A 27,407-nucleotide genomic window follows, 5' to 3' on the forward strand; every position below is an offset into this window, starting at 1 on the left:
GGGTTGTTGTTGATGTTTTTGCAGGCTTAATGAGGCTTCCTGGAAGGTGCTATATAAAGATTTCTTGTGATGCAAAGTAGAGCTGAAAAATCAGCTTCACTGTTAGGAAATATTAGAAAGTTTCACTTTTGTGCTGTAAAGTCTACAATAGCCTTTAAAACATCGAGTTCTAGACACTGATCTTATTTGAGAGGTGTTGAATCTTATAGAGGAAGCTTTACCCCATTCGATTTCTCTAGAGTTTACCTTTCTTTATGTTTTCTTCTTAAAATGTGTGGTGGAGTGGGTTTGGGTTTTTTCAATTCTCAGCTATTTGACTTAGGCATGAGGGCAGGGCAGATAAAAATAAATGAGGTTTTGAAAAATCAAAAAAATCAGATTTTTTATTTAAATTGGATTTTTTTATTTTGTTGTTTAAAATGATATTTTCTTCTTTTTAAAAATAAACCTATTTAAAATAAAATCTGAATTTAATACAAAATTTGTTAAGGCCTAAATTTATAATCTCTTAAAACATCTTAAATAAAAAATAAATATTCTGAATCCATGAGCTTCTGTCAAAATTTTGAGTTAAAGGTTGCTTTTCTGCATAAAAAATAAATCAGGAGAAAACCCTCTACGTTTTTAGTTAGACTTTTATAAATGTGGCACAACAGGTCATGTATTTTATTAAGGGTTTTAGTTAATAATAAATTTATTAGCTGTTTTGTGTGTTTAATTAAATTCCATTTACTATCCTATTGAAGCTTAACAGAAATCATGAATAAAAGTTAATTACCTAGTAAATGAGCAACGTATCATTCACCATTTTCTAACATACTAAAAATGTACAATTAGTAAGAATCTGAAAATATGAAACTATATAATTGCTTAAATAAATCCACTTGGTGATTTAAATCGCCTTGATTTCAAACCAATCTACCCTGCATAATGGACTTTATTTTTCAGCATGTGAACAGCTGGTGGTTTAGGAAGCTGCAACCGGCGACAGCAGTATTGGAATAGATAGTAATTACATGCTAAACTCATTTTAATTGGTCTGTTATTGAATAATTTGGAAAACTGAGTGTGTGGGGGGGGGAACATTTGGCTAATTAAGAGTTGGTTTAATCCTTACTAAATGTACTTGTCCAAAACAGAGCTTACCTTACTACACAGCTTTCAGAGTCCCTGCTTTCCAAGGCTTTCAACTGGGAAATCATATTCTTAATCTATTCTGCTGCTTTAAAATTTCAAGATGGCCCCTTCCTGTTTGACTGGTTTTTATTCATATTTTAAGATGGTTAGGCCCTTATTCTCCATTACATCTGAGCTCTGTTTGGATGGAGTCAGCATAGCAGAACTCTGCTCCCACCTTCCCCAGACCTGCTCACAACTCCAACACCCCTTCCTTCCCCTTATGTCAGGAGAAAGACGACAGCTGGCGTTGGAGGTAGCTCTGCAGAGTTCCCCTGCACAGGTTTGGCTGCTTTAAGTCCACTCTGCATTATTTACATGGTCTTAGTGGACCACAGAGTCCAGCCTATAAGGGGTGTTGGAGTTGTGAGTAGGTCAGGGGAAGGTGAGAGCAGAGTTAAATATGAAGGAAACATCAATTAGTCTGGATAAACCGCTAGAAAATATATACGGTCAGATCCTCCACTGGCATCACCAAGTTCCAAGGAGCAACACTGATTTATACCAGCTGAGGATCTGGCTCATACACTGTAGAACAATCCTATCCTAACAGAAGGTTGGACAGTAGAGAGCCTAATAGAAGCTAGAGATGGGAACAGACCTATAATTCTTGACCCTCAGACTCTGATGCAATTAACTCTTACTTGCACAACAGTTTTGTATATGCATTGCTAGTGGCTACAGCTATAGGGATGTGTGCAAACAAACTTCTCTTATGTAGTACGTAGTGAGAATCAGGGGCTGTTGCATTGCAACAGACCACATGGGATAATTTTATCCTTCAGCTACCTAACATCACTTAATCATTTTTCTTCTTGGGAAGTAATTTTTAAAGTAAGATTCAAAGTCTAAAATTATATCCCATCATCCTCCAGAAGTATCTTCTGTGAGAGACCTTCACAGCCACGTATGCATCTGAAGTCTTGTTTTACTGAATGATTATATGGTGAGAAAATAAACTCCAGGCAGAATGAGCGAAGTAGGAGACTAACCGAGTCCTGTGAGCTAGATCATAGGGACAGGCTTTATAGACTTTGCACTCTTTTTATTATTGCTGAACTAATCCAACACACTGACATCTCTCTCGAGGTTGCAAAGTAGTAATGTTTAGGGAACTAGTTTCACATCAGGAGGATGTCTTCAGGGGACTTCCTGGAGCTTAGGGGAGTCTGCTAGTTGAGGCTGGGCTGAAAGGAGAGGATGGGGTTTCTAGGTTCAGGGCCTATACTGTGATTCTTGCCTGCAGTGTGTTGCAACTGTTCCCCACTGCTCCTGCTCTTGAAACCTTTTGACTTCCTGAGGCAATCAGCAACAGAGGCTTGGAGCACAGAGGTTCTAGCATGGAGTGCAGCAGTGGCAGTGAAATCAGGGGGGGAAGGAGGGGCTAATACCCCCGTAATAGAAATATTTGGAGGGGCACCTAACGTATTGTGTCCCGTCCCCCCCACAAAAAATGTTTTCTGCCTCCACAATATCCCACAAAGGTGAGAGCAGGATTTGGCTCGGTTTCTGCCTCTGCGCACATGCGCGTGGAGGGACGGGGTGTGGAGGTGAGGGCAGGCTGTGGGACCCAGATAGGTTCTGGAGCAGTTGGCGCTGGCCACCAGGGAGCAGGTAGCAAAATCTATCCTCTCCCTGCCTTCCAGCCACTGCGGGTTCTGGAGGAGACACATGGCCTGGGGGAAGGGCAGGAGCACATGGTGCTAGCTGTTGGGCAGGGGTGGGGGACATGGCACCAGCACCTAGGGGGCAGGGGAGCATCAGTGCACAGGATGCCAGCTACCAGGGGAGGGCATGGAAAGAGAGCACGGGGCTCCAGCTGCAGTAGGAACTGCTGGGATGCCCCTTGCCAGCCTGGAGCTACCCCCAACTGCTTGCTGAGTCTCAGTAGCTCCCCTCAGACCCCCTTTTCCCCCCGCCCCATTCACACCAAGGTTCTGTCCTCCCTTGGAGTCCAGAGTGGCTCCATGCAGGGAATGCTATCAGTGGCAAAGGCAAGGCAGGGATGGCACATGAGACTTTCTGCCTAGTAATCAGGGCTCTTCCAGCATTCAGACAAGCCACAGGGAGTGAAAGGAAGGAGGAGTAGCCAGGGCTGATTATGTCGGGTGGGGCGTGGGTTGGTAGAGAAAGATGTTCAGAATTAATCTCTTCAGCTTGCCAACCTATGACTACAAATCTCACAATACTTGCTGTGGGTTTTTCTTAAAGCCCCAGCTCCTAGTGTGACAGAGGGGAGACTTTGGAAGCATGGACATTTCAAAAGACTACTGATGTGCCACCAGGATTAGTCAAACTTTTGTATCTATAAATGTTCTCTGAGCTAGGGATTGTTTTCTAATGCCCTGGCAGGGGCAGGGGTACTCAGCTTCCCACAAAGGACTAAAATTAATGTTTGTGTGGGAGTAATCACTGCAGATCCTGGCACAGGTAAAAAACTCCAGGAATTGCACAGACTGACTCAGACCGGGTTCAAGAGGCCCAGGAGACAAAGAAAGAGTTTGGGGTATAAAGAGAAAGTCTGGACTGCCTATGGGTCCCTCATTTTGATCCAAAAACTGACATAAGATTGTAACCCAGAGGACAAAATCCTGCTGCAAGGGTTTGAAGGATTGGGACCTGCAGGGTCTCCCTATGGAAAGTGGGTGACACCTAGAATGCAGGTGTATAGGCTGTTTATTGTTTTATGTTTTCTTTCTAATCCTTTTGTCCTAAAATAAATGTTCTGCGCTCTTGTGAAAGCTGGTTGGGCATTGGTAACCCTGTTATTGCCTGGAAGAGACAGCAAACCACAGGTGTTGGACTAAGGTCATACCTGCTGGGATAGTCACAGTAAATGGCAGGGAGGACTGCAAGTCTAAATTCTTGGTCTGTAGGGAGAGGGACAGGAGTTCCATCCAATAGCAAGGTGACAGCTGAAGGCCTTAGACTTAAAGGGGAGCCGCTGAGCAGACCACGGATGGGGAAGATGTGCAGTTAACTCCAGAGGGCGCACATGCGGCCCTGCGAGTAATTTTTGTTTTTACCGCTGCCTTGTGCCAGGCAGCGTTATCATGAGCTTGCCCCTGAACCCCAAGCCCTTCCTGAATAGGCTGATGGGGAAGCTGGTGATGGTGAAGCTGAAGCGGGGGATGGACTACAAGGGCTACCTGGTGTCTGTCGACGGCTACATGAACATGCAGCTTGCAAACACAGAAGAATACATAGATGGTGCGTTGTCAGGACACCTTGATGAAGTTTTGATAAGATGTAACAATGTCCCGTACATCAGAGGAGTAGAAGAAGATGATGATAATGAATAAGTTTGTATATTTCTGGAAAATAAAGATCAGTTTTTCACACACACACACAAAAAAACCCTCCAGAATTGTAACACTGATGTCAGGTGATGTGAGAATCTTGACATAAAAAATGTCTACCCCTCCTGGTTGCAGAAAGAAGCTCAAACATGAACGCAAAGGCTCAAACCAAAAGGGAAATAAAAAGAACCCTCAACTTATCATTGGGCTTAAAAACTATGATTATTTTAAATGGTTGGGCTTTGCAACATCCTAAGGTTTGATAATAAAGATGTTATTACACTGAGATTGAAACGCTACCACACCAAAGTATCTGCAAACATTTAAGAAAACTCACTCAGGCTATTAACTGAAAGGATTTAATTTCTGGATTCTTCAAAAAGTTTCTCAAACTTCTTCTTTTCACGACAGTGAAGTCCCCCTAAATTGCACTGCATTACTAACTCCACAGAAGCAGCAAGGTGTAGAGGAAAGAAAATCTAAAAGGACAGCTGACAGTGCACACAACTTCTTGGCAATGAAGAGACAGTTGGCATGCCAGTGGCTTTAAGCACTTAACTAACTAGCAGGCTCTCTCTCTACTACAGATTACAAATCCAAAATACTCTGCCTACCTGAGACTTTGTTTGCCACATTCTACATCAAATATACTTTCTATAGATACACTATGCAAAAAAAATCTGAGAGGGATAAGGTGCATCATTGTAAGAATGTGTGTTCACATTACTCACAGTAGCATCTGCATGATCCGCCATATAACTTTAGTAGTCAGAGCAAACGTCTAGGACTAAGACTTTGATGGCACTATCCAAGACTTCCCTCCCTCCCACCTATTCAGTTATGAATGCTTTAATCCAACGTGGTGCTTGAGCTGCTCCAAACTCAAATTCGCCCATGATGGTCTCCATCTCCCATGGATGTCAACATAAACAGAGGATACTAAGCAACTTACAAGATGAGACTGTCAGAGCACCACAAAATGAGGTATGCTCAACATAGAGACACCTATATGGGAAACCTAGAGTACTAGCAAAAACAAAGCCTGCAGTACCAGGATTGGTGTACATACCAGCAGCTGAAAGTAAGTGAGGACCAGATTCTCACCTGCAACTACCAGTAGGGTCTTGTTCAGTAGGAGAGAGCCACTGGCCTCTGAGCCTGAGCAAAGTGGGAACTCCACACCAGGTGCGGCTTTTCAACAGCAAATTTGGGCAGGCTATAGAACCACTTCCATTTGGCCCTCAAGACACTTTATGGAGTACTGTAAAGGGACAGCTCTGTCATCCTGTAGAACTTCCAACCAGATTCACTGAGGCACCCACATTGGCTCTGAGTGGAGATGAGTCTTGAAAGCTCCCAGCAAAGCCTGTCTGCCTTGTGACTCCCAGCCAGATTCCTGCCACTACGGAAAATACATGGATAAAACGTTGGTTTTTCCTTGGGTGGGAAGATGAGTGTGAAGGCAGCTCCCCCTTCAGTGTAAGATGATGCAGCTTGTGCCCTCCTCTGAAAGCTTCCTTACGAGTAAAAACCCTTTGGAAGGAGGTGCTTGTTTACAGCTCTTAGGAATGGCTGCCAGCCAGTTCATTGCTAGTTAGACTAGTGCAGCTGTTCTCATTCTGAGGTGGAGGTAAATTGGAGATGTCTAGGAGCAAAAAAAAGTAGAACCAATGCCAAAGTCCTTCAGTCTCCATCTGCAGATTGATCACCTTTGTATTTTGAGGGTGAAAGACTGTTTTGAACTTCCAAGAGAAAAGATCAAAATGGACCCTACAATTGACAAGAGACTGGAACTGATCTCAAACTACTCCGATCTTCTGATCTTGGACGTCTGAAATACAAAGGTGGATCAGTCCACACTAAGCAATGCCCCTGACCAAGAGAGGGTGACTTGTTTATTTTAGACTGGAGAGTGCGTGTCTCTAAAGAAATGGGGACACACGTGTGGAGGGAAAGCCCACATGCACCATTTATATACATTCACAATATATTGTGTGTTTTTCCCTTTAAACTCCAACTTCTTCCAGAACAAAAATCTTAAAATAAATGTGAAATGAAAGAACTGCCAAAGCAAGTTAATTTGAAAACCTGAGAACCTTGACAGTATCCCTATAGCAAAGCAGAGTCATGTCAGCTCAGCTGGTCACAAAATTTCTGAATGGAATAGAATTCAAACCTCTTGAGGACTGTAACATTTTCATTGCTTTGTTTTAAGTACTAAAGTCTCAAACTAGAATTTTTTTTTGCCACTCAAAACCATCACTTTCCCTGCATATCATCTCAGAACAATTCTCATTTGTATTGCCAATAGGTTTGGAAGAGGCACAGGCTGAGATAGGATAAGATTAGGCAAGCTTGTAGTACCTCTCCACTCTTCTCTCTGCCCACAGAAAATAACATTGCCTGTCTCTATGTCAGTAGCTTGGTGAAGCTCATGTTACACGAGCCAGGCCTGATGGAACTTATATTGTATTTCAGAAACCCATAACCCCACAAAGAAAGCTACATGAGCAAAGTTAGCTTAGATTTATACACCCAAAAAGAGTATCTAGCTCATGTTCCAAGATCCTAACATAACTAAAAAATACTCCAGAGCTCAATGCACCGTAGTCTTAACTAGCAACCCAGGGACAGTACAAACCTTAAGCATTCTTCCCAATTCTGTCCCACTTTCAAATCCCTGGGAAAGAAAGATTTGCTTTGCAGCATGCCCTTAAGGCATCAGACTTGGGCTAATTTGGACTGGCAGCCGCTTCATAGGTCTTCTCAACAAGACTTCAGCGTGAGCACCCTACTGATTTCAACTGTGGCTGTGTGGAGCTGGGAGGGAGGCAGACTCCCGACACAAGTATGTCCAAGGCTGGGCGACTCTTCCCACTTGCTCACAACTGCAGCTGCGGCCCATTCCCCGACTTCTGAGAGTGGGTTTGGAGGAAATAAGGCTCAGTGACCCTGATCAGCAGTTGTCCACATGGAGAAACTACTCGGACCCCTGTTTTTCCATTTTGGCAAAGGGAATCGAGGACAAAGTCAAAAAGCAACTTGGAGTCTGAGCCCAGGCCCCCTCTGGCATCTTCGCATCTGCCTTTGCTCAGGCCCCTGCAAATCACAAGGCTGGCCTGACTCAAGGGAGAAATAATTAGCCTAGAATTGTGTGTCATTAAGTTACCTCCCTGCAGGATTCAGACATGGGAAATGCTTTTTGATTATAGCCCCTCTGTACGTGCTTAATGGTAAGGAGTGTCTAATTCAGGGAAGATTAGCAGAGGAAGAAGTTTTAATTGCTGACTCTGAGGCCTAGATAAATATCCCAGCAAAGGTTCTGAAACATGTTTAACTTGCCTTGAAAGTGATAATGTCTGCAGCACACAGGGATTCATTGGATCACAAACCACCTGCAGGAGCCAAAATGCATTTAGAATACGAAGCTGAGAGGCTCCAAGTTCCAGTTCTTGAGATAAAAATATCAAGTTCAAGGGCAGCATTTAGCTACAAGGAAGCTATTAGACTGTGAAGCTCTCGGCACTAATAAATGTAATGCCTCTGGGTGCTTTCATCATAGATTGAGCAGCACATGCTTATAAGAAGGTTGTATGGTCTTCAGTTTGATGCAAGCGAAGCACTGATGAGCAATTCCCATACAATGTTACCCTATGGCTTCGGCAGAGGCGTGGCAAGTGGGGAGTTTGAGGCTTCCTGTCTGTAGCTAGACTCTTCTGCCATTCAGGCAGGCTACATGGGCCATTAGGAAGGGAAGAGGACTGGGGAGAGGCCAGAGCTTAGGTTATTATGGGGGTATGAGCAAGTAGATAAAGGTGTTTGGGACAAATACCTCTGTGAAGAACACTGAGGACTAGGACCCATGAAATTATTTATCCATAATGTCCTAAGACTGTAAAATGTTACACTAAGGAACAAGATTATTCTTGTAGACTTTTTTCTATCACACCAAAAATACCAACCAAACCCTCAATCAGAAAATGTTTATCCTGTGAGCACCTAAAAGGGTTTTTAGGGGGGCAGTCAGCGTGTATGTATTACCTGCTCATGTTTCACTTTTGTAGTCTGTTTTCAGACTCTCCCCCTAGGAGCTTAAAACCTAAGACAACACAATTGAGATATAAGATGCAGCAGCAGATCCAGAGGGAAGTTTAATTTAAAAATAGAACAAAAACTAATAGAGAAACCCCAGCATTTTCCTCAGGTGGCTTAGCATTGAGCTTGGCATGTTCACTGTAACAAGTTAACCAAGTGCTGACCTACCACACCTATGTGAGTGAGGGATGGATAGATTAGATAGATGATACTGAGTTGTGGGTCTTGTGGAAGAAGCAAGTTTTGTGAAAGGATTTGAAAGAAGAGAACCTAGCTGCCTGGGATACAGTTATTTCTGATTACTTGCATTAGTTTTCTCTTTTACTAACAGTAAAGCTGATGACAAAAATGGACTTGTAGAGTTAGACAATGATATGGAACCTTGAGACTGGGTGAGTTTTCTTTAGCTGCTTTCCGCCTAGTAATTTATTACTCTTGCTCGCATTATTGGTTGCTGTCATCTCTCTATAAGAGGCAGCAGGCAAGATTCCCTGTTATAATTCTTTTCTGGGAGTCAGGCATCCCAGGGAATTTTTCTTCTTATTGTTCTAGTGAAAAGTAAGCAGAAAATCCAAGGAATTTACAGTTGGCAGTTATGCTCTAGATTTTTGATGGATCGGACTGTAATATATAAAGCAACTGAAACAGACTAGAAATACTTTGAATACAGTAACTTTGTTTCATCTCCTTTGAACTGAGAACTGCAGGGACTACACTAAACAAACTGAAAGGTGATCTACTTTTATTGCAGTATCTGTAAATACTGAATCCTCTGCAGAATGCTGTTTAACTTTTCATACTCGTACTCAGTGACTCTCATCTAGAACAATAATACACAACGGGGACTCTGAGGATGTGCCACCTTCTCAGAAGTGATTGTCCTGGGAAACAAATAGGAGCTAAGAAATTACTCATCTGCTGGTAAGGAAGAAGGTGCAGCAATGAGATGCAAAATGGCCATTTTAGGGCTTCTGTTGTTTGTGTGCTGTTTCCCTCCCCTTCTCCCCCCATTTAAAGGGCCAGCAGCCAAAGGAATATGCTGGGAAAGGCTCCTATGAGAGTGTGAATCCACACTGGTGAGTCTGGGGTCAGAGGGAAGTTGCAACAAGCCAATCACAGAGAAGGAAATTATCTAGTTTTTGTAAAGTCATCATCATGGTGTATCAGCACCAAGGAAAACTGCTTAAAATAATAAAAAAAAATAACTATATACAACACCTAGATGAACATGTGACGGCCAAATCATGCCTCTCCAACTTCTTTGCACGTGCAATAAGAGAACAGAAAAAGGCAAACCAGATGCTTCCTGCATGTAATAATTTCCACCATCACATCCAACACTATTATTTTTCCTTTTGGTCTAGTAACAGAGTATCTCTGTCACAAAGGCATGCTGTGATTTGGGGCACAGGCTCTTACTACACTGATACCAATGGGTCGTCTGCTTGAAATGCAGAGTGTGAAGTCTATTTCATTCAGAAGTGCATTAGTAACACTTAACTGTGAAGCTGACTATGCCCAGAGAGCCCAGAAAGTTGTGAACATGACCATAATTTGTTTCGACACTGTAATTTATGGGCATCAAATACTGAGAAAATATTAAGATAATGTAACGGCAGGTAAAAATGATCTCCCCTTTATCGCTATTTCCATGACAAAACAGGAAATAACAGGTCAGTGCAAAATGGAAGTAAATTTAGGTCTGAAACAAAGGATGTTCGCTGAGGGATGGTCAATACTCGTAATGGAAGGAAAATAATAAGGTACCTGGAAAACTGAAGGAAGCTAGCTAAAAAGCACACCATGGCAAAGAATGAAAAACCTTGTTAAAATAAAAAAGTGGAGTGACACTCAGTAATCTTTCCCTCAACTAATATAAAGCCCTTTCAAAGAGGATGAATGGGTTACATTGGCTGAGTGGGTTCAGACAATATTACTAGTATATTAAAAACGCAAACTTCTTTGAGTGTGATTGGGAAAATAAGCTGTGTGCAAGGAGATTGCAATGATTGCACAGTTCAGTAATTGATACAAAAGATGGAGTGAGAGAGAGTCCTGTGGAGGAAGAACACAGCTTGATTTTCTTAGATGCTGGAGATTGGAGAAGGAAATGCAGTAATTGCATAGTTAGACCAGAACTCCCTTTTTAAAGGTAGGTGTGGAGCCAACTAAGACCTCACAATGACATAGGATCAGAATAAAATCTATAAAAATAAACTAGATAACCTTTTAAAAAGCTGTCCCTCCCCCCAGTTCAGTTTCACAGACCATGTACATTTAGTAAATTAATGGTACTACCTTAAAATGAGAATTTCACAAGTAGGCACCATCACTCACTACTAGCCCCATTTAGTTTTGGGGATTCCATATTAAAAGGATCAATGCTGATCGCCCTGAAGTCAATGGAAGCCACATTGGGCCCTAAATTACAAACTTAGGGGCATATATATGGCCTTCACTCTGCCCATGGAAAGTCCAGTGGTGTCAATAGGAGTTATGCTGATGAGTCAAGATGCTAGTTAAGGTCTTCGATGTGTCGGGAAGCTGCTTATGCAGCCTCAATCAGCTGCGCAAGAGTCAAACTCTTATTTGTCATAATGTTCCTACATTTCCGTTACGCACGTATGTAAATTTAAGGACCTGATCCTGCAAACATTTTCAGTACATGAGTGGTCCCATAGTGGGACTAGGGCTTATTTCTGTATGAAAGTTATACAAAATTATCACAAAACATTTCAGTTAATGTATATTCACACTGTGTATACAAATGAAGTAAGATGTAGGTTGCAATATGTGCTGCTGGGGTAATATTTGAGGGGTGTAATAATTTAGGCACTTTTTGGAGGAGTGAGCAAATGACTGAGCACAGTGGGGATTCAGTAAGCAGGATTTAATGAAGAGACATTTAGGTGTATAGGTAGGGCCCTACCAAATTCACGGCCATGAAAAATGCATCATGGACTGTGAAATCTGGTCTCCTCCCGTGAGATCTGGTCTTTTGTGTGCTTTTATCTTATACTATACAGATTTCATGGAGAAGACCAGCATTTCTCAAATTGGGGGTCTTGACCCAAAAGGGAGTTGGAAGGAGGTTGGAAGGTTATTTTAGGGGGGTCACAGTATTGCCACCCTTAATTTTGTGCTGCCTTCAGAGCTGGGCGGCCAGAACAACAGCTGTTGGCTGGGCGCCAGCTCTGAAGGCAGTGCCCTACCAGCAGCAGTGCAGAAGTAAGCAGTACCACACCATGCCACCCTTACCTTTGCACTGCTGCCTTCAGAGCTGGGTGGCCAGAGAGTGGCGGCTGATGACTGAGGGGCCAACTCTGCAGGCAGCAACACAGAAGTAAGGGTAGCAGCACCACAACATCCCTTACTATAACCTTGTGGACAACCCCCCACCCCCAACGCCTTTTTGGGTCAGGACCCGTACAATTACAATACCATAAAACTTTAGATTTAAATAGCTGAAATCAGGAAATTTATGATTTTTTAAATCCTCTGACCGTGATATTGACCAAAATGGATGGTAGGGCCCTAAGTATAGGCCAGGAAAAAGAAACTAATCTTGTCATCTTCCTTTGGCCAGTCCTGGAACCTTAAAGACAAACCTCTAGCATGACCACATGGAAGGGGGCCAACTGTGATGGACACAAGTGAGTGTGCCCACGCACTAACATCACATGGGGGTAGGCACTTCAGGACTGAACAGCTGACAGTTAATAGGAAGCTGGTCATACGAAGAATCTTACAGTTCTGGGTATCTTGTTACAGGTTTAACACCAAGTAGAAAGACAGGGGAATTAGTCATCAGCTCAATAGGAGAGTTTAGGAAATGGAAGAAAAGGCAATTTATAAAAGTGTTCACAGATATTTGGCAAAAGCATATAGGCACTTACCTGGAGCTCCCACACCATTCCCATGATGTGAATCAATTAGCTGGATTTCCTCCCTGTTGTCATTATTTTCAGATAATTAGCTTCAGCAAGCACAGATGCGCCTGACTCTGAATCAGGCTACGATGAGCAGCAGCTGTCAGATGTATCTGTGGTTCATAGAGCAAATCACTCATCTCTCTGGATGAAAGCAGTAAATATACAAGATATTTTATTAAATGGTCATTTTGTTTAGAAAATGTAATGGCTATTTGCTCTAAAGCTTTCTAAAGAGTTTTGATAGCCGGGTATAAATAAATGTAATTTAGATGCACTCACAATTCTATCTCTAACATCGGAGTGTTTGAGCACCTTAGTAGTGCCTCAGTTAGATCCCAATTTCCAGCAACCATTCCCAGTGCTGTTCCCAGAGTCTGCGAGAGGAAAGGAAGAATGGGAACGTTGAGAGAAGTCTTCCCGACCCACACTTTTTAAAAGATCACATAATTCGGTATTTAAGAATAACTGTGTTTGTGGGCGACCGCAAATATGGCACCATAATTTTAGCTCCAATGAAAACAAAGTCATTTTTATCTCTTGGAAAAAGGCAAAGTTATTGGGGAAAGAAACACAGATACTGAAAACTATTAACAAAGAAGGATCAGAGACACATGAAGCTACAGTATGTTTAAGTACTAATGCCAATACTGCCTGAGAAATCTGAGCTCCGCATGCAGTTAGTTCTGCGACTCCTAGTAGCAAATATCACCAATGACTGGAAATGGAGCACTAGATTGGGCAGGGCTCAGTGAATTCTTTCCCTGATGTCTGGCTGGTAGGTCTCAAGGAGATGCTCAGGGTCTAACTGATTGCCTTATTTGAGGTCAGGAAGGAATCCCTCCCCCAGGTCAGATTGGCAGAGACCCTGGAGTTTTGTGGCCTTCCCCTACAGCACAGGGCACGGGTTGTTTTCTAGTTTGAACAAGAGTAAATGCTGGAATCTTTAACTCATGATTTGAGGATGTCGGTAACTCAGCCAGAGGTTAGGGGTCTATTACAGAAGTGGGGTGAGGTTCTGTGGCCTGTGATGTGCAGGAGGTCAGGCTAGATGATCATGATGGTCCCTTCTGGGCTTACAGTTTATGGGTCTATAAATTGACACCTTTCCCTGATTATTCTTTTATTTTTTGTAGCTAGAGGCAGTAATAAGAATCTTCTAGTTTAAACTGCATTTCCAATTCTAATTTCTTCTCTATGGATATTACTTTTAGTAGACAAATGCAAGAGCTTCAGTATAAAAATCTTGATTGGCATTGGGACTCTAAGAGAGACATCTGAGTTACTATGCCACTTTCTTCTTTTTAAAATATATTGATCCCCTTTCAAACTACAGCACGTAAGTAGACTGTGGCAATGGTAATTGACAGACTTGATTACCATCTTGCTGAGAACATCAATATTAAGGTAGAAATCTCACTATAAATGTAAACACACACACAACTTGTTCTTAGATATGTTTTAATGTCAGTCAGAATTCACAGTATGAAGAAGATGCAAAGTGTCCTGTAGGCAGTCTTTGAAATATGAAAAACCTGAAAGATTCCTCCCCTGCAACTATATAACAGTAATCTCTGGTGCATTAAAACAAGTGCGTTTTAGAAGGTGATTCTGAAAGATGTGCTATTTTCAACACCATTCAGCCTGTGTGAAACACAGAAATAACCAATGAACACTTTAAAGTGGCAAATTGCAGTGAAGATTCTTTTGTAACTCACTAAAAAAACTGAAGAATTGAGTTTAAATGACATGATAGCTTTAATAACAAAACTAACCCAAGGAATCTGCTGCTGTTCATCCTGTTCTTGCATAAGTGTACAATTAAGGCCTGATCTAAAGGTCCCTGAAGTCATTAGGAGCCTTCTACAGACATCAACAGGTTTTCAGTCTTGCCTTTAGACATGCTATCCAACTAACTTTAATATTTTTATTTCTTTAGATCCAGCCACTATGACAGGTTTTCCTCTTTCACATGGAAAGAGTCAGTCTTTCTTGGTGTGCTGATAGCTGAAAAACTCACTGCAGATTTGCCTTGCAGGCATGTCAACTGATATCTCTACCAATGGAACCAATGAGAAGAGCCCCTTTTTATACTGAGCTGCAGTGGAATCTTCCAATATTTAAACATTTCCAATGTCATAAGTGGATTAAAAAGAAAAAAGGGGACAAAAGCATGTGAAATGCAGGCAGTCACAAAGCAGTTTCTTGTAAGCTGCAACAGACTTCTACAGAAGTGACACAAATTCACACTATACTGTCAATAGAAGACTTGCATCAGAACTCAATATCTAAGGAAACTTCTTGTTTCTCCTACAATTAAATTATCAAAATGCTAATCTGAAAATCCCTTAGTTACCACAATAAAGCAAGGTAACTGACAAGATTAGTCATTTGTTTTGTTACTAGTTCTATATTTATGGCACAACCCACTATTTTCTGAAGTCCTTGAAATACATTATTCCAGTAAACGTACCATAAATGAGCATCCATGATTAAGGGCAAATCTTCACACTAGGCCAAAGCAAATTGTTCAGAAACCTCTGAACAACTTGGTTCATTATTTGAGCCAGAAAGTTAAGAACTGTTCCATGACTGCAGTTGAGTGTTGTGAAGCATGACAACAAAATCAGAGCGCCCTTCAACCAAATATCAAATGCCTGAAGTGCTTTATTGCCAATTAAACCTAATAAAAATAGAGCTGAACAAAACTTTTAGACAAACTTTTTCAGTGAAAAATGCAGCTTTAGGGTTGAAAAACATTTTATGAATTTATTAATTTAACAGAATGGTCTTGGGTGGAATATCCTAAAAAATAAAAATCTGAAAAAAAAATCAAAATGTTTGGTTTAGACTTCCAAAATGTTTAGATTTTTTAAATTTGAAAACTATTTTTCATTTTGAAATTTCCTTTAATTCTATTTAAAGAATTAACCATTAAAAAGCTCAAACAAAACAATTCACACGAACAGCTGAGTGCAACTACCTTCATGTTCACTACGGAGATGCAGCTGAAAAAAACAAAAAACAACCCAGGGCCAAGCACATCAAATGCTCCTTCCTGAGCAGAGCCCAGATCAATAGGACACATCCTGTTAGCATTTTGGCCATCCCTGTTGCACTACTAAGATTGCTTTCCTAAAGCTCTAGACTATTGACTCACCAGACAATTTAGTTTCCTAATTTTACTTGATACTAAACACTCCTTACCTGCATTAGGTGAGGTGAGACCATGTCTTCCCCCTTCCCTGCCCCCCGTGTTTAGCTTTAAATATCTGTAGTAATTTAAAGAACAGTTCAAGTAAGTTCCAGTAGACAAAACCACATGTGTATTTGCAAATAATGCCCATGACTAAGAGAATCTGTTGCAGGAAGAACAAAGTCTGGACAACATGAGGATAATGTCCTTCTTGTTTTATCTTAGGTGTTGTGACCAGATGGAGATGACAAGATTTAAAGGGCCAAATTCTGGTCTGTTACACCAGCTAACAATGGCATAGGGCCCAGCAGAACTTGGTTCAATATATTCTCTGCATTTCTCAAAGTGGAGAAAAGTGGAGAAAATCAAAAAGGACTTGTTTTCTCAATTGGATGAATAAAAAAAACAACCCCTTTTAACAGAATGTTGAATTAAATATGGTCCTTAAGGCACTGTTTGCAACACTTATGGAGGAAGATGTGTGAAAATGATGTTACATTATATTAAATACAGGGTAGGGAAATTTTAATTGATTGGGAATTTACACAGGAAATTATCTCCATTTTCTCCCCTCACAGGGCTTCTTCTATCATTCCACTCGACCTCACGTTCTCTCCCAGGACGGATTACGTTAAGACTGGATCCCCAATGCCATGGTCAGGATTGCAAGTGAAGGAGATGGTAATGGCATAACGAGTGCCCCAGTGAACCTTTTCCACTCGATGAAGGTTCTCCGACCCAGAGGTGAAAAAGGAAACCCGGCCTGTAAGAGACAAAAGTAGAAGATTGGGGAGAAGGGCCTATTCCACACTATTGACTAGTGGCTCTCTGTGTGGTGTTGCTATGTCTTGGCCCATCTGCTATTTCTTTAGGCTTATCTGCTCTCTAGCTAACTGAAAACTCAGGACTTTATCACCAGGAAGACAAATGATATTACAACTGTGGGCTACACTGAGACAGCTTACTAAAGCTGATTAAAAGGTGCATCAATCCTTTGTGCTAAAATGATGAAGACACAGGGTTCAGCTGGGCCTTAGAGCTTGATAAAGAATGGGTAGAGGCCAGGGAAAGTATGAATCCCCTTCTAATTTGCCCTGATAAAGATATAGCACTTGTGTACTGAACTGCCAGGAATGGGACTTGGGTTTGATTTTTCACGCTGGTCTCTAATTCTATGGACCAAAGGAGCAGGGAGTGCAGCAAAGGTTGCAAAAAGTCCTCCAAAGAAGAAAGAAAAATTATTTCCCCACTCAACTGAAAACCCTCTAGATAACTTAGGAACAGCATGGACTGACTCATGCCAGAGTGCCATCCACTGACATGTCTCATGGGTGGGGTAGCCTCAGGACTATGTACAGGTTGCAGAGGACATCACCCTTTTCTCCCCGTAAAAACAGATCCAGAGTTTCATACCTCACTATGAACATGATTTAGTATGGCCCTTACACAAGAGTCCATGGGGAGGAAGGAGGAAAAGCATGAGCAACCCCCTTTGGAAAACTGCTTGGCTTATCAGGGCCAGACAGTATTACAGTGTCTGCATCTTTGGGGCAAATTGGGATTGTTCCACAGGGTACCCTAAAGGGGATAGTGTGTGTATGTCATGGCTCCATCCCTCAAGCACAGGCCAGCAGAACTGACCTGCTACACATGGTGGGGATAAGTAAGCTGCACTCCACAAAATAGGGTAAGTAACTGCCTCCCTGAGGCAGTTTCTCTCTCATTGCTCCACTAGGGCAGGTGGCTCCATATTTGCCACTATGGGCTGCACCTAATTGTAAGAACCTAGCTCTAATTTGTTGGGTGTTTTTACAAGGACTAAAGTCCCATAACTATAAAAGATAGTGAAAAGCAGAAGTTTTTAGCTTGATTCTTTTTCTCACTGCTCATTATCCAGGTTCTCAAATGCTATCACTGGCTTGCAACAGAGGCTCTTAAAAAAGCCAGTAACTTACCAAAATTTCTCACTATCAATCACCACAAATCCATCTCACAAGGTAATTTTCCAACCTGGAAAAAGCCAGAGTGGATTTTATAAGCAGCTGTGAAAGGGCACAGGCCATTGTTCAGGTATTTGCAATCTCTTTGTGCACTGTCAGAACATTCATTTTTCAGATAGATCAGAAAGTTCTATATCACAATGCAGTTCCAGTTGCTCTTTCCTTAGAAAGAGAGCAATTCCACAAATGAATGAGTTTGGCAGTTGCTTCATGACTACCAAATGGCTCTAGTCCTGTAATTAAGTGCTTTACCACCTATGACTTTTCCAGTAGGAGCATTCCAGAGGGTTTCAGCGTGTTTTTTAAAGTGCCATAGACTTAGTATGGCCATTCATGCATTCCCAGAATACCGGACATTCTGGTACTTCCAGGAATGGCATGGGCTCACCCCCACTGCTGTGACCTCACACGTAGGATGCGTATGAGGTCACGCTGCATCCAGATCACCATTTTGAAGAGTGTGCTGGCCTGCCCACATGACCTCTCACACTGAGGGGCAGAGAGGCACACTTTTCAAAGTGGCCTGTCCGTTTTTGTCTCAGTACTGGTTGGAGGACAAACCACACAAAAAGAGGACTGTCCAGTTTAAAATCAGACGAATGACCTGCCTACACAGACTTAGAGTGCTATCAAAATAACTAGGTAACATTTAAGGCAAAATGCTCAAAATGAAGCATCAAGAAGAAGGGAACACTAACACTTGCACAATCTTTCACTGCTCCAAATTGCCCATGAACAACGTAAGAATTTATTTCTTTAACGAGTTAAGTAACTAAAGACACGTCTACACTTACCAATAGATCGACACTGCTGCAATCGATGCAGTGATTGAATCCACGCTAAAGACACGCTAAATCGATGGGAGAGCACTCTCCCATCGATTTGTGTACTCCACCTTTCCGAGACGCATAAGGGAAGTCGACGGGAGATGTAGCCACTGCAGTAAGTGGATCTAACTACATCGACTTCAGTTATGTTATTCACGTAACTGAAGTTGCGTAAGTTAGATCAATTTACCAATGTAGTGCAGACCAGTCCTAACTCAGACTGAAGCAGCATGTTGACAGACTGTAGTATTTTTCTTTGCACGGCTGTCCTATCTGAATCCCATGTTTTCCTACTCAGGCAATTTTTCCACTGATCACAGTAGTCAGATTTGTTATAAATTCATCTTAGGGAACTCCCATACTAAGAATCTGACTCTTGCATGCAATATATTTATCTATGAGATGCCCACCACTAAGCCACTGGAGTCATTTGGCTGCCTTACTGTTTTACTGCCGCAGTTTGCACCACACGGAGGTAAATTGCTCCAATTATGCAAACTGTACTCCAGAACTGGGCACAAACAGCTAATTAGGGGGGGAGAGAGAAGAAATGCTAACTAAAAAGATCCAAAAGCTTTTTCACTGCTGATGTAGGAAGTGCATTTAGATGCTCTAAGTAGCATTCATTAATCAGAACTCAATAAGACGACAAGTCCTGCAGCCTTGGTTCACAAACTAATCCCTGCTGTTTGCTCTGTTGAGGCTGACAGCAAATCTTGCCCTGTGGATTCAGTTGCCATTCAAATTTACATAGGGAACCTGTTCTAAGAGCTAAACAAAAACATTTCAGCAAATAGTAATTTTGCTGAAAAATGCATTTTTTGGCGCACCAAATCTATTTGTGAATTTGGGTCAAATGTGAATAGAGTTAACAAAAAAATGAAAATAAAAATATTGGAAATGTCAAAATGAACAATTTCAACATTGTTTCAAACTGACCTTTCTGAAATGTTTCATTTGACCTAAACAACATTTTTTGTTTTTTTGTTTCAGCGAGAAACACCCCCACTTGCCCCCAAAAAATCAGTTTAGGCTTGAAACAAGCAGAATTTTTTTCCAGATTCGCTGTTTTGGCCACCGAACCGAAATCATTTATTTGGTTACCTCTGTTCCTAAACGCTGAATAGCATCGCAAAATCATATGCTGCATTCTGCCCTGCCTGTGGCTGCATGTCAGTGGTGGGTAAAGCTATATATATTAATTTACATGCACAGTTTGTAATGACCATTGGTGTCCTGTTCTTCTGAATGAAAGGCACTACACATAAAAGCAATGTATTACTATCCTTTGAGCATCAAAATGAACATGCTGGCATCTTCTCAAGGACTTAATTCAAAGCTTGTTTGCCCTGAGTGTATTTATTTATTTATCTAGTTTTCTCTTTATGCTCCATCCATGTACCTGGTTCTCTAAATAAGTCATTTGTGCTCACTAGCTTTGCCATTGTTCATTTAAACTGACTTTCAAGCATTTTTGTTCAAACTCTTATTAAAAAGATAAGGAGCAAATCAAGGTAGTGATGTTTCAATTAATTGTTTAAGCCAGTTAACTAAAGTTGATTCTTTGAACTATCCAGGATGTGATTTTAATTTTCTTCTTTTACAAATTTAACTCTTTAATTCCAGCTTTTCTGTAAAATGACTTTTATCGCTACCGTGCATCAAAACCCTATTAAACACAGAAGGAAGAAGATACTTGTAGGTGCTGAGTTGCTGAAGAATTCACAATTCCTGCACCGTGGAAAGGGAGTCTGTCCTTTTGCCTCGCCTGGGAAGCAATTTTGGTACAAATAAATTTCAGACACATCTAGAACAAATGGCTTTTACATTAATAATACTTAGTCCTGCCATGAGTTCAGGGGACTGGACTAGATGACCTCTCGAGGTCCCTTCCAGTTCTATGATTCTATGAACATTAACTAGGTACAATGTAATTTACCAGATGCGTTAAGGGGTTTTTAAGGGTGTGGAAGAGGGAGTGGGGATGTTTGACAGCAGAGAGGCTGCAGATAGTGCAGGAAATGGCAGAAACCCTATGGGGGGGGGTGGGGGGAGGGACAGCTCAGTAGTTTGAGCATTGGCCTGCTAAACCCAGGGTTGTGAGTTCAATCCTTGAGGGGGCCATTTAGGGATTGGTCCTGCTTTGAGCAGGGGGTTGGACTAGATGACCTCCTGAGGTCCCTTCCAACCCTGATATTCTATGATTCTATGAGAAACAGAAACCTGGCTGTTGAGGTGTGTCAAGGTTCCTCCCCCACTCTGAACTCTAGGGTACAGATGTGGGGACCTGCATGAAAAACCTCCTAAGCTTATCTTTACCAGCTTAGGTCAAAACTTCCCCAAGGTACAAAATATTCCACCCTTTGTCCTTGGATTGGCCGCTACCACCACCAAACTAATACTGGTTACTGGGGAAGAGCTGTTTGGACGCGTCTTTCCCCCCAAAATACTTCCCAAAACCTTGCACCCCACTTCCTGGACAAGGTTTGGTAAAAAGCCTCACCAATTTGCCTAGGTGACTACAGACCCAGACCCTTGGATCTTAAGAACAATGAACAATCCTCCCAACACTTGCATCCCCCTTTCCTGGGAAATGTTGGATAAAAAGCCTCACCAATTTGCACAGGTGACCACAGACCCAAACCCTTGGATCTGAGAACAATGAAAAAGCATTCAGTTTTCTTACAAGAAGACTTTTAATAAAAATAGAAGTAAACAGAAATAAAGAAATCCCCCCTGTAAAATCAGGATGGTAGATATCTTGCAGAGTAATTAGATTCAAAAACATAGAGAACCCCTCAAGGCAAAACCTTAAGTTACAAAGAAGATACACAGACAGAAATAGTTATTCTATTCAGCACAGTTCTTTTCTCAGCCATTTAAAGAAATCATAATCTAACACGTACCTAGCTAGATTACTTACTAAAAGTTCTAAGACTCCATTCCTGGTCTATCCCCGACAAAGACAGACTATATACAGACACACAGACCCTTTGTTTCTCTCCCTCCTCCCAGCTTTTGAAAGTATCTTGTCTCCTCATTGGTCATTTTGGTCAGGTGCCAGTGAGGTTACCTTTAGCTTCTTAACCCTTTACAGGTGAGAGGAGCTTTCCCCTGGTCAGGAGGGATTTCAAAGGGGTTTACCCTTCCCTTTATATTTATGACAAGGGGGAAGGCAGCAAAGAGTTGGGAAGGACAGCAGAGAGTAAGGGTGTGAAGGAAGAGCAGGTTGTAGAAAGTGTAGAGTGGAAGCAGCTGAAGGGCAGGGATGGAAGCTGCAGGGCGCGTGTGGAATCCCCAAGAAGCAGAGTAGCAGAAGGTGCAAGCAAGGGAACTGGCTCTTTGTGCTGTTCTGGCAACAAAAGAGCCATAAGGTTAGTTCTCAGCCAGCTGAGAATCCTTGGGTGATGGACAGCTGGCATAGCCTCCCTCCTTCTGCTCTTGGCAGTAGGGGGCACAGCTGGGACATCTATGCTCCATCCATCCCCAGTTGCCTTAATTCTTCTTAGAGGGCCCAGGAAGCTGCTCTAAATTTTGCCAACAGCTAAGCTGGCCCCAGGCCTGGTGAAACACAAAAGTAATCATAGAAACGTAGGGCTGGAAGGGACCATGAGAAGTCATCAAGTACAGTCTGCAGTGCTGTTGCAGGGCCAAGTAGACCAGCCCTGACAGGTTTTTGTCCAACCTGTTCTCAAACACCTCTGATGATCGAGATTCCACAGCCTCCCTTGGAAGCCTGTTCCAGAGCCTTAGAGTTAGAAAGTTTTTTTAAATATCTAACCTAAATCTCCCTGGCTGCAGATTAGGCCCATTACTATTCTTTAACCTGTTCTTTCCCTATTTTGGCTTGTATTCCTTCCCCGGTTGTCAATATTAACTGTGTTGAATATCTGGTCATCATTAACCTTTTTAGTGAAGACTGAAGCAAAACAGGCATTAAGCACCTCAGCTGTCGTGAGGTCATCAGTTATTAGTTCTTTTTCCCTGCTAAGTAAAGGACTTATACTTCCCTTCATCTTTCTCCTCTTCTAATGTATGTAAAGAACCTCTTCTTATTGCCTTTTATGTCCCTTGCCAGGTGTAACTCACAGTAATGTAAATTGATCTTTGACACCTCCTGCACCTGAGTTAGCGGAGGCCCAGCTCATCTGGATAAGAGGATCAGGGCTATATTCTTCATCTACCTTAAGCAATAGCACAAGCCACAGAGATTATCCAAGCCAGAAATGGCCAACCTGAGCCTGAGAAGGAGCCAGAATTTATCAATATACGTTGCCAAAGAGCCACAGTAATATGTCAGCAGCCCCCCATCAGTTCCCCTGCCCCGCTCCCAGCGCCTCCCACCCACTGGCACCCCCACTGATCAGGGTACTCCCCTCCTTCCCCGCACCTCCCAATCAGCTATTTCGTGACATGCAGGAGGCTCTGAAGGGGAGGAGTGAGGGCACGGCAGGCTCAGGGGAGGGGACGGGAAGGGGTGGAGAGTGGGCAGGGCCTGTGGCAGAGCCAGGGATTGAGCAGTGAGCACCCCCTGGCAGACTGGAAAGTTGGCGCCTGTAGCTCCAGCCCCGGAGTCGGCGGTGCCTATACAAGGAACCGCATATTAACTTCTGAAGAGCTGCATATGGCTCCAGAGCCACAGGTTGGCCACCCCTGATCCAAGCGAACAAGCTGTGGTCAGGTACGTGACATGAGATGTTAACCAAATACAAACAAAACTGAGGCAAATTAAGTGCTTTTGTTTAAAAATCCCTGTCAATGGTCTCTATTTGAATTAATTTGATCTTCATCCAGCCAATCCATTGTTTATCACATCAATGTACCTGGCTGCAATCCTTTCATTATGCAATAAGGCAGTATTCAAAATACAATAAGCAAACTATAAGACATCACTAGTATTGAGGCAACTTAGTGACAATAAGCTGCAACTGTCCTTTTCAAAAACATACCCAGCCAGACTGTGGTGAAGTTTCTTATGCAGAATTTTGCAGGGAAAAACAAATCACAGGTGTTTATCAGTTATAAATATCACATCTTGATACTTGAATCACAGACACTGTAAAGTTTGATACTGAATATAGCCTTATCTGCCATTTAAAGGATTCTTCTGTGGCTCACAGAATTAAACCTAAAGTGAGAAATGTACCTGGAAACTTTCTAGCTAATACTACGCTGCAGCAAAGCACATAACAGACTCTAATCCGTACCATTCCAGGAGTTCATAAGACAATTTGCAACCTCCCTAAAAGTTGTATGATGAATGTCAGGACAGGAATTATACTATTAATGGGTATATTTTCAACTTGATGCAGGGGAATTTATGCATCCAGCTCTCACTAGCAATAGAGGTTTATTAAGAAAAAAGAACAGGAGGACTTGTGGCACCTTAGAGACTAACCAATTTATTTGAGCATAAGCTTTCGTGAGCTACAGCTCACTTCATCAGATGCATTCAGTGGAAAATACCACAGTATGCATCCGTTGAAGTGAGCTGTAGCTCACGAAAGCTTATGCTCAAATAAATTGGTTAGTCTCTAAGGTGCCACAAGTCCTCCTTTTCTTTTTGCGAATACAGACTAACATGGCTGTTACTCTGAAACCTGTCATTAAGAAAAAAGTTCACTTTAAAACTACGAACGGTTTTCTAGTACTTCAAAAAGAAAAGGAGTACTAGTGGCACCTTAGAGACTCTACTTCGAGTGATGGTCCCTACTGGATTCCACTGAGGGTTATGCATGCACACCATGCGTCCAAAGTCAGAGAATTTGGAAGTAGTGCCCGGTGGTCTGTACCCCCACCATAATGCAGTAGTTCTTTATTCTTAACAGGCTAAAAATGCACAAAGGGAGAGCAGTTTCCAGAGAATGCTTAAGTCCACACTTAGCAGATGAACCATTTGAGGAAGCGACTGTATTTTCATTATCCAGAGAACCCTGGGAAAAGACATCAATGAAAACGAAGTGCCACAGTAATAGAGACTTTGACAAGTCAAACAGTTCATAGTTATTTCAACTATTAGACGGAACAAGGGCACAATGAGACACGTGCATGAAGGCAAAGCACTTATGGGTCCTGCTTAGAACAGTGACCAAAGGCAAAAATGATGTATCGTGTGATAACATCCTGCTTCTTTGGGAACAGCTGGAAGACCCACCCAGAGTCTGAATTTTCTTTGCAGCACCATGTGCTTGCAGTATGAGAGCTCACCCAGAACTGCTGCAGAAGTTGCCTAACCAGAGGGATTTTCAGGTAGAACTGCAATTTACTTCTCTGCGTGCACATGCAGTACAGGCTTTAGATTTCGTTACGGAAACAAGAACCTTCTCTGAGATATACTCTAGCTTTAATCCACAATATTCAGGAGCTGTTGCAAGTTTCATTATTACAAGAAAACAAAACATGACTTAGAAAACAGCTTCCAAAAAAAGGGAGTGAGGTCAGACTTAGGCTCTTCCTGGTTTGTCGTTGTCCTTGATACGAATCAACTTTTGGTCCAAGATGTTAGACCAGCAATTCACAAGCTGTGAACCACAATCCACAGAGAGCTGGCTGGTCCCATGTTCTTGGCTCTGTTTCCGGATGCTAGATTGTGTTAAAGGCAGTTAAAAATACATATATACTTTGTTAACATTACTTTCTCACATAGCCAACTGCTGTAGTTGCCACATGGATGCTGTGATTGGGAAGGGATATGTTCACAATATAACTTCTCTATTTAGAAATCATGCAGACTGTGAAAACCCCTGGGGCGGCTAGACTATATTTTGAGCTTCCACGCAGAAACAAACTAGTGATGTGTTACACATGGAAAAGAATAGGTGAGCTAAAAATAGCCATTCATTCCATATGAAACTTGCATATTATAGATCCTTGCATTTCCCTGCCAAGCGTGACTTTTGTCTTACAACTTTACACTGTCCTTCTGAGTTTCTGTTATTGTTTCCTTTGTACTTTTCTTTCATTCTCTGAGTTGTAAACTGTCTTTGATGGACGTTTCCCCTCCCTCCATCTTAACAGATTTCTTTTCAAGCACACTTTTCTGCTTCATTAAAGAAGACTTGATTGTTATTTTTCAGCACATAAATGTCAATTTGATTTATGAGCACTTCCTGTTAAAATGGCATCACAGGGTCCTTAATATAATCCATGACCAGGAGGTTTAAAAATAATATAAGATGTATTATCTTAAAATAAAGAAGGAAAATTATGTTATCCCAGTGAGCCTTAAAGAGCGAGGCCCCAAATAAATGGCCAGCTGAGGTTTTGCATCTGCAAAAAGGAGACTGGTTTCAGAGTAACAGCCGTGTTAGTCTGTATTCGCAAAAAGAAAAGGAGTACTTGTGGCACCTTAGCTCACGAAAGCTTATGCTCAAATAAATTGGTTAGTCTCTAAGGTGCCACAAGTACTCCTTTTCTTTTTGCAAAAAGGAGACTGTTTTCCTGTGGAGATTGTTTCCCGCACCAGGTCAGCAGCAAAAATACAAAGGTAGCATGAATCATCCTTTTTCTTATCAGAAGAGCTAACCTGCTATCTGAAAAATAAATTTCATCCAGAACATTCACAATTCAGTCATTAGCATTTTCCCTGTCACTGCAACACCTGGACAACTCAGTACTTGCTTAGTTTCAGGAGTCTTTAATATACAATTCATGCCCAGTGGCCCAACCCTGCAAGAGAATTTCTAGACTCAAAGTATAATAGAAAACCATGGGCCACTCTCTCCATCTTCTACTTCTCACCTCCTTCGCATAGCTCTGCTCCTCCCTGTAGTGCACAAATTGCAGAGATCAGTGTGGCAGCATGGCACTCCTAGTACTTGGACAGGCAGGGCTCCCTGCTACCAGCAAAAGGCACTTTCACATTTTACATGCACTTAAAACAACAATTTCCTCATAGGGACTCCAGGGCCCTAAACCTTCCCTCCCATCATCCCAAATTCTGCCTGTTTTTCACCCATAACTCCCACTTCAAAATCCTTTGCACAAGTTCCCACTGAGCTCCAATGTTTCCTGGAAGGCATGGCACCCCACCCACTTCCCCAACTACCAGTCAGTATACATACACAGGGAGAACTTAACCATCCCCTCCGGATACTCTGAGGGGATGAAAAGATCCCTCTCCCCTTGTTCTCTCCTTTCCTCCCCATGGAGCATATAAAGCACTGATTAGGAGGGTGTGTGGGGTGTAGTCTTGTGACCCAAAAAGAGCCTTCTGAATGACCATCCAGCCCACAGGTTGAGAATCGTGGTTCTAAAGGAACATGGGTCCTGGGAACAAGCCTCATCTGTGGTCCTGCCTGAGAGACCTACAATGACTGTGATGGCATTAGCAATAATCAGTCTTTCCATGGGCTTCTCAGAACCACAGAAACATGCAGAGGTCTGGAACTTGGCATGACAAGACCTCAGCTAAGCAGCATATTTTTTTCCTTCCAAAAAATGTATTTAAAATAAGGCTAAAACTGCCTCTTGAGGTTCAGAAAATAAACCATAATCTCTGCTCCAGGGGGTGGGGGGCGGACAGTGTCAACACCTCAATCTCCTTGACAGTATGGAGGAGCCTTGTGGCTGCTTCTCTCTATTTCTGTCACTGTGTACCCCAGTGACACCTGCTCTGCTGTTACAAAACTGCTGTAAACAGAAAACAGAAACTGTGTGCAGGGAAAACTGTCACAATAAAAACCCATCATCTCCACATAAGCCACTTGTCTATGGTGAGAAACTGCCAACGAGATCAATCCCAAATATCTATCAAAGCTGTGCTTTGTCATTAGTGCCTGACAGGCACAAAACTCATTGAATGCTATCAGGCTGAGGGAACCTTGTGTTGTTAAGAAAAACAGAAAAATAATTTGGTGGGGGGAGAGGGAGAGATAAGATCTTTA

General features: G+C 42.1%; 1 protein-coding gene and 1 pseudogene across 1 annotated transcript in view; one reads left to right on the plus strand and one right to left on the minus strand.

Moving 5' to 3' along the window:
• Window positions 1-27,407, minus strand: part of OGFOD3 (2-oxoglutarate and iron dependent oxygenase domain containing 3) — a 127,145-nt gene that overhangs the window by 16,457 nt on the left and 83,281 nt on the right. Inside the window, exons 9-11 of the mRNA XM_073311041.2 lie at window positions 16,241-16,458; window positions 12,782-12,876; window positions 12,467-12,643 (exon numbers count right to left, since the gene is read on the minus strand). Coding sequence (XP_073167142.1) covers window positions 16,322-16,458 — 137 coding nt within the window. The 3' untranslated portion in view covers window positions 12,467-12,643; window positions 12,782-12,876; window positions 16,241-16,321. The remainder of the gene's footprint in view (window positions 1-12,466; window positions 12,644-12,781; window positions 12,877-16,240; window positions 16,459-27,407) is intronic.
• Window positions 4,171-4,478, plus strand: LOC140897757 (small nuclear ribonucleoprotein F pseudogene; annotated as a pseudogene).

This window comes from Lepidochelys kempii, chromosome 14 (genome assembly GCF_965140285.1).
Source record: "Lepidochelys kempii isolate rLepKem1 chromosome 14, rLepKem1.hap1, whole genome shotgun sequence".
Classification (NCBI taxonomy): domain Eukaryota; kingdom Metazoa; phylum Chordata; order Testudines; family Cheloniidae; genus Lepidochelys; species Lepidochelys kempii.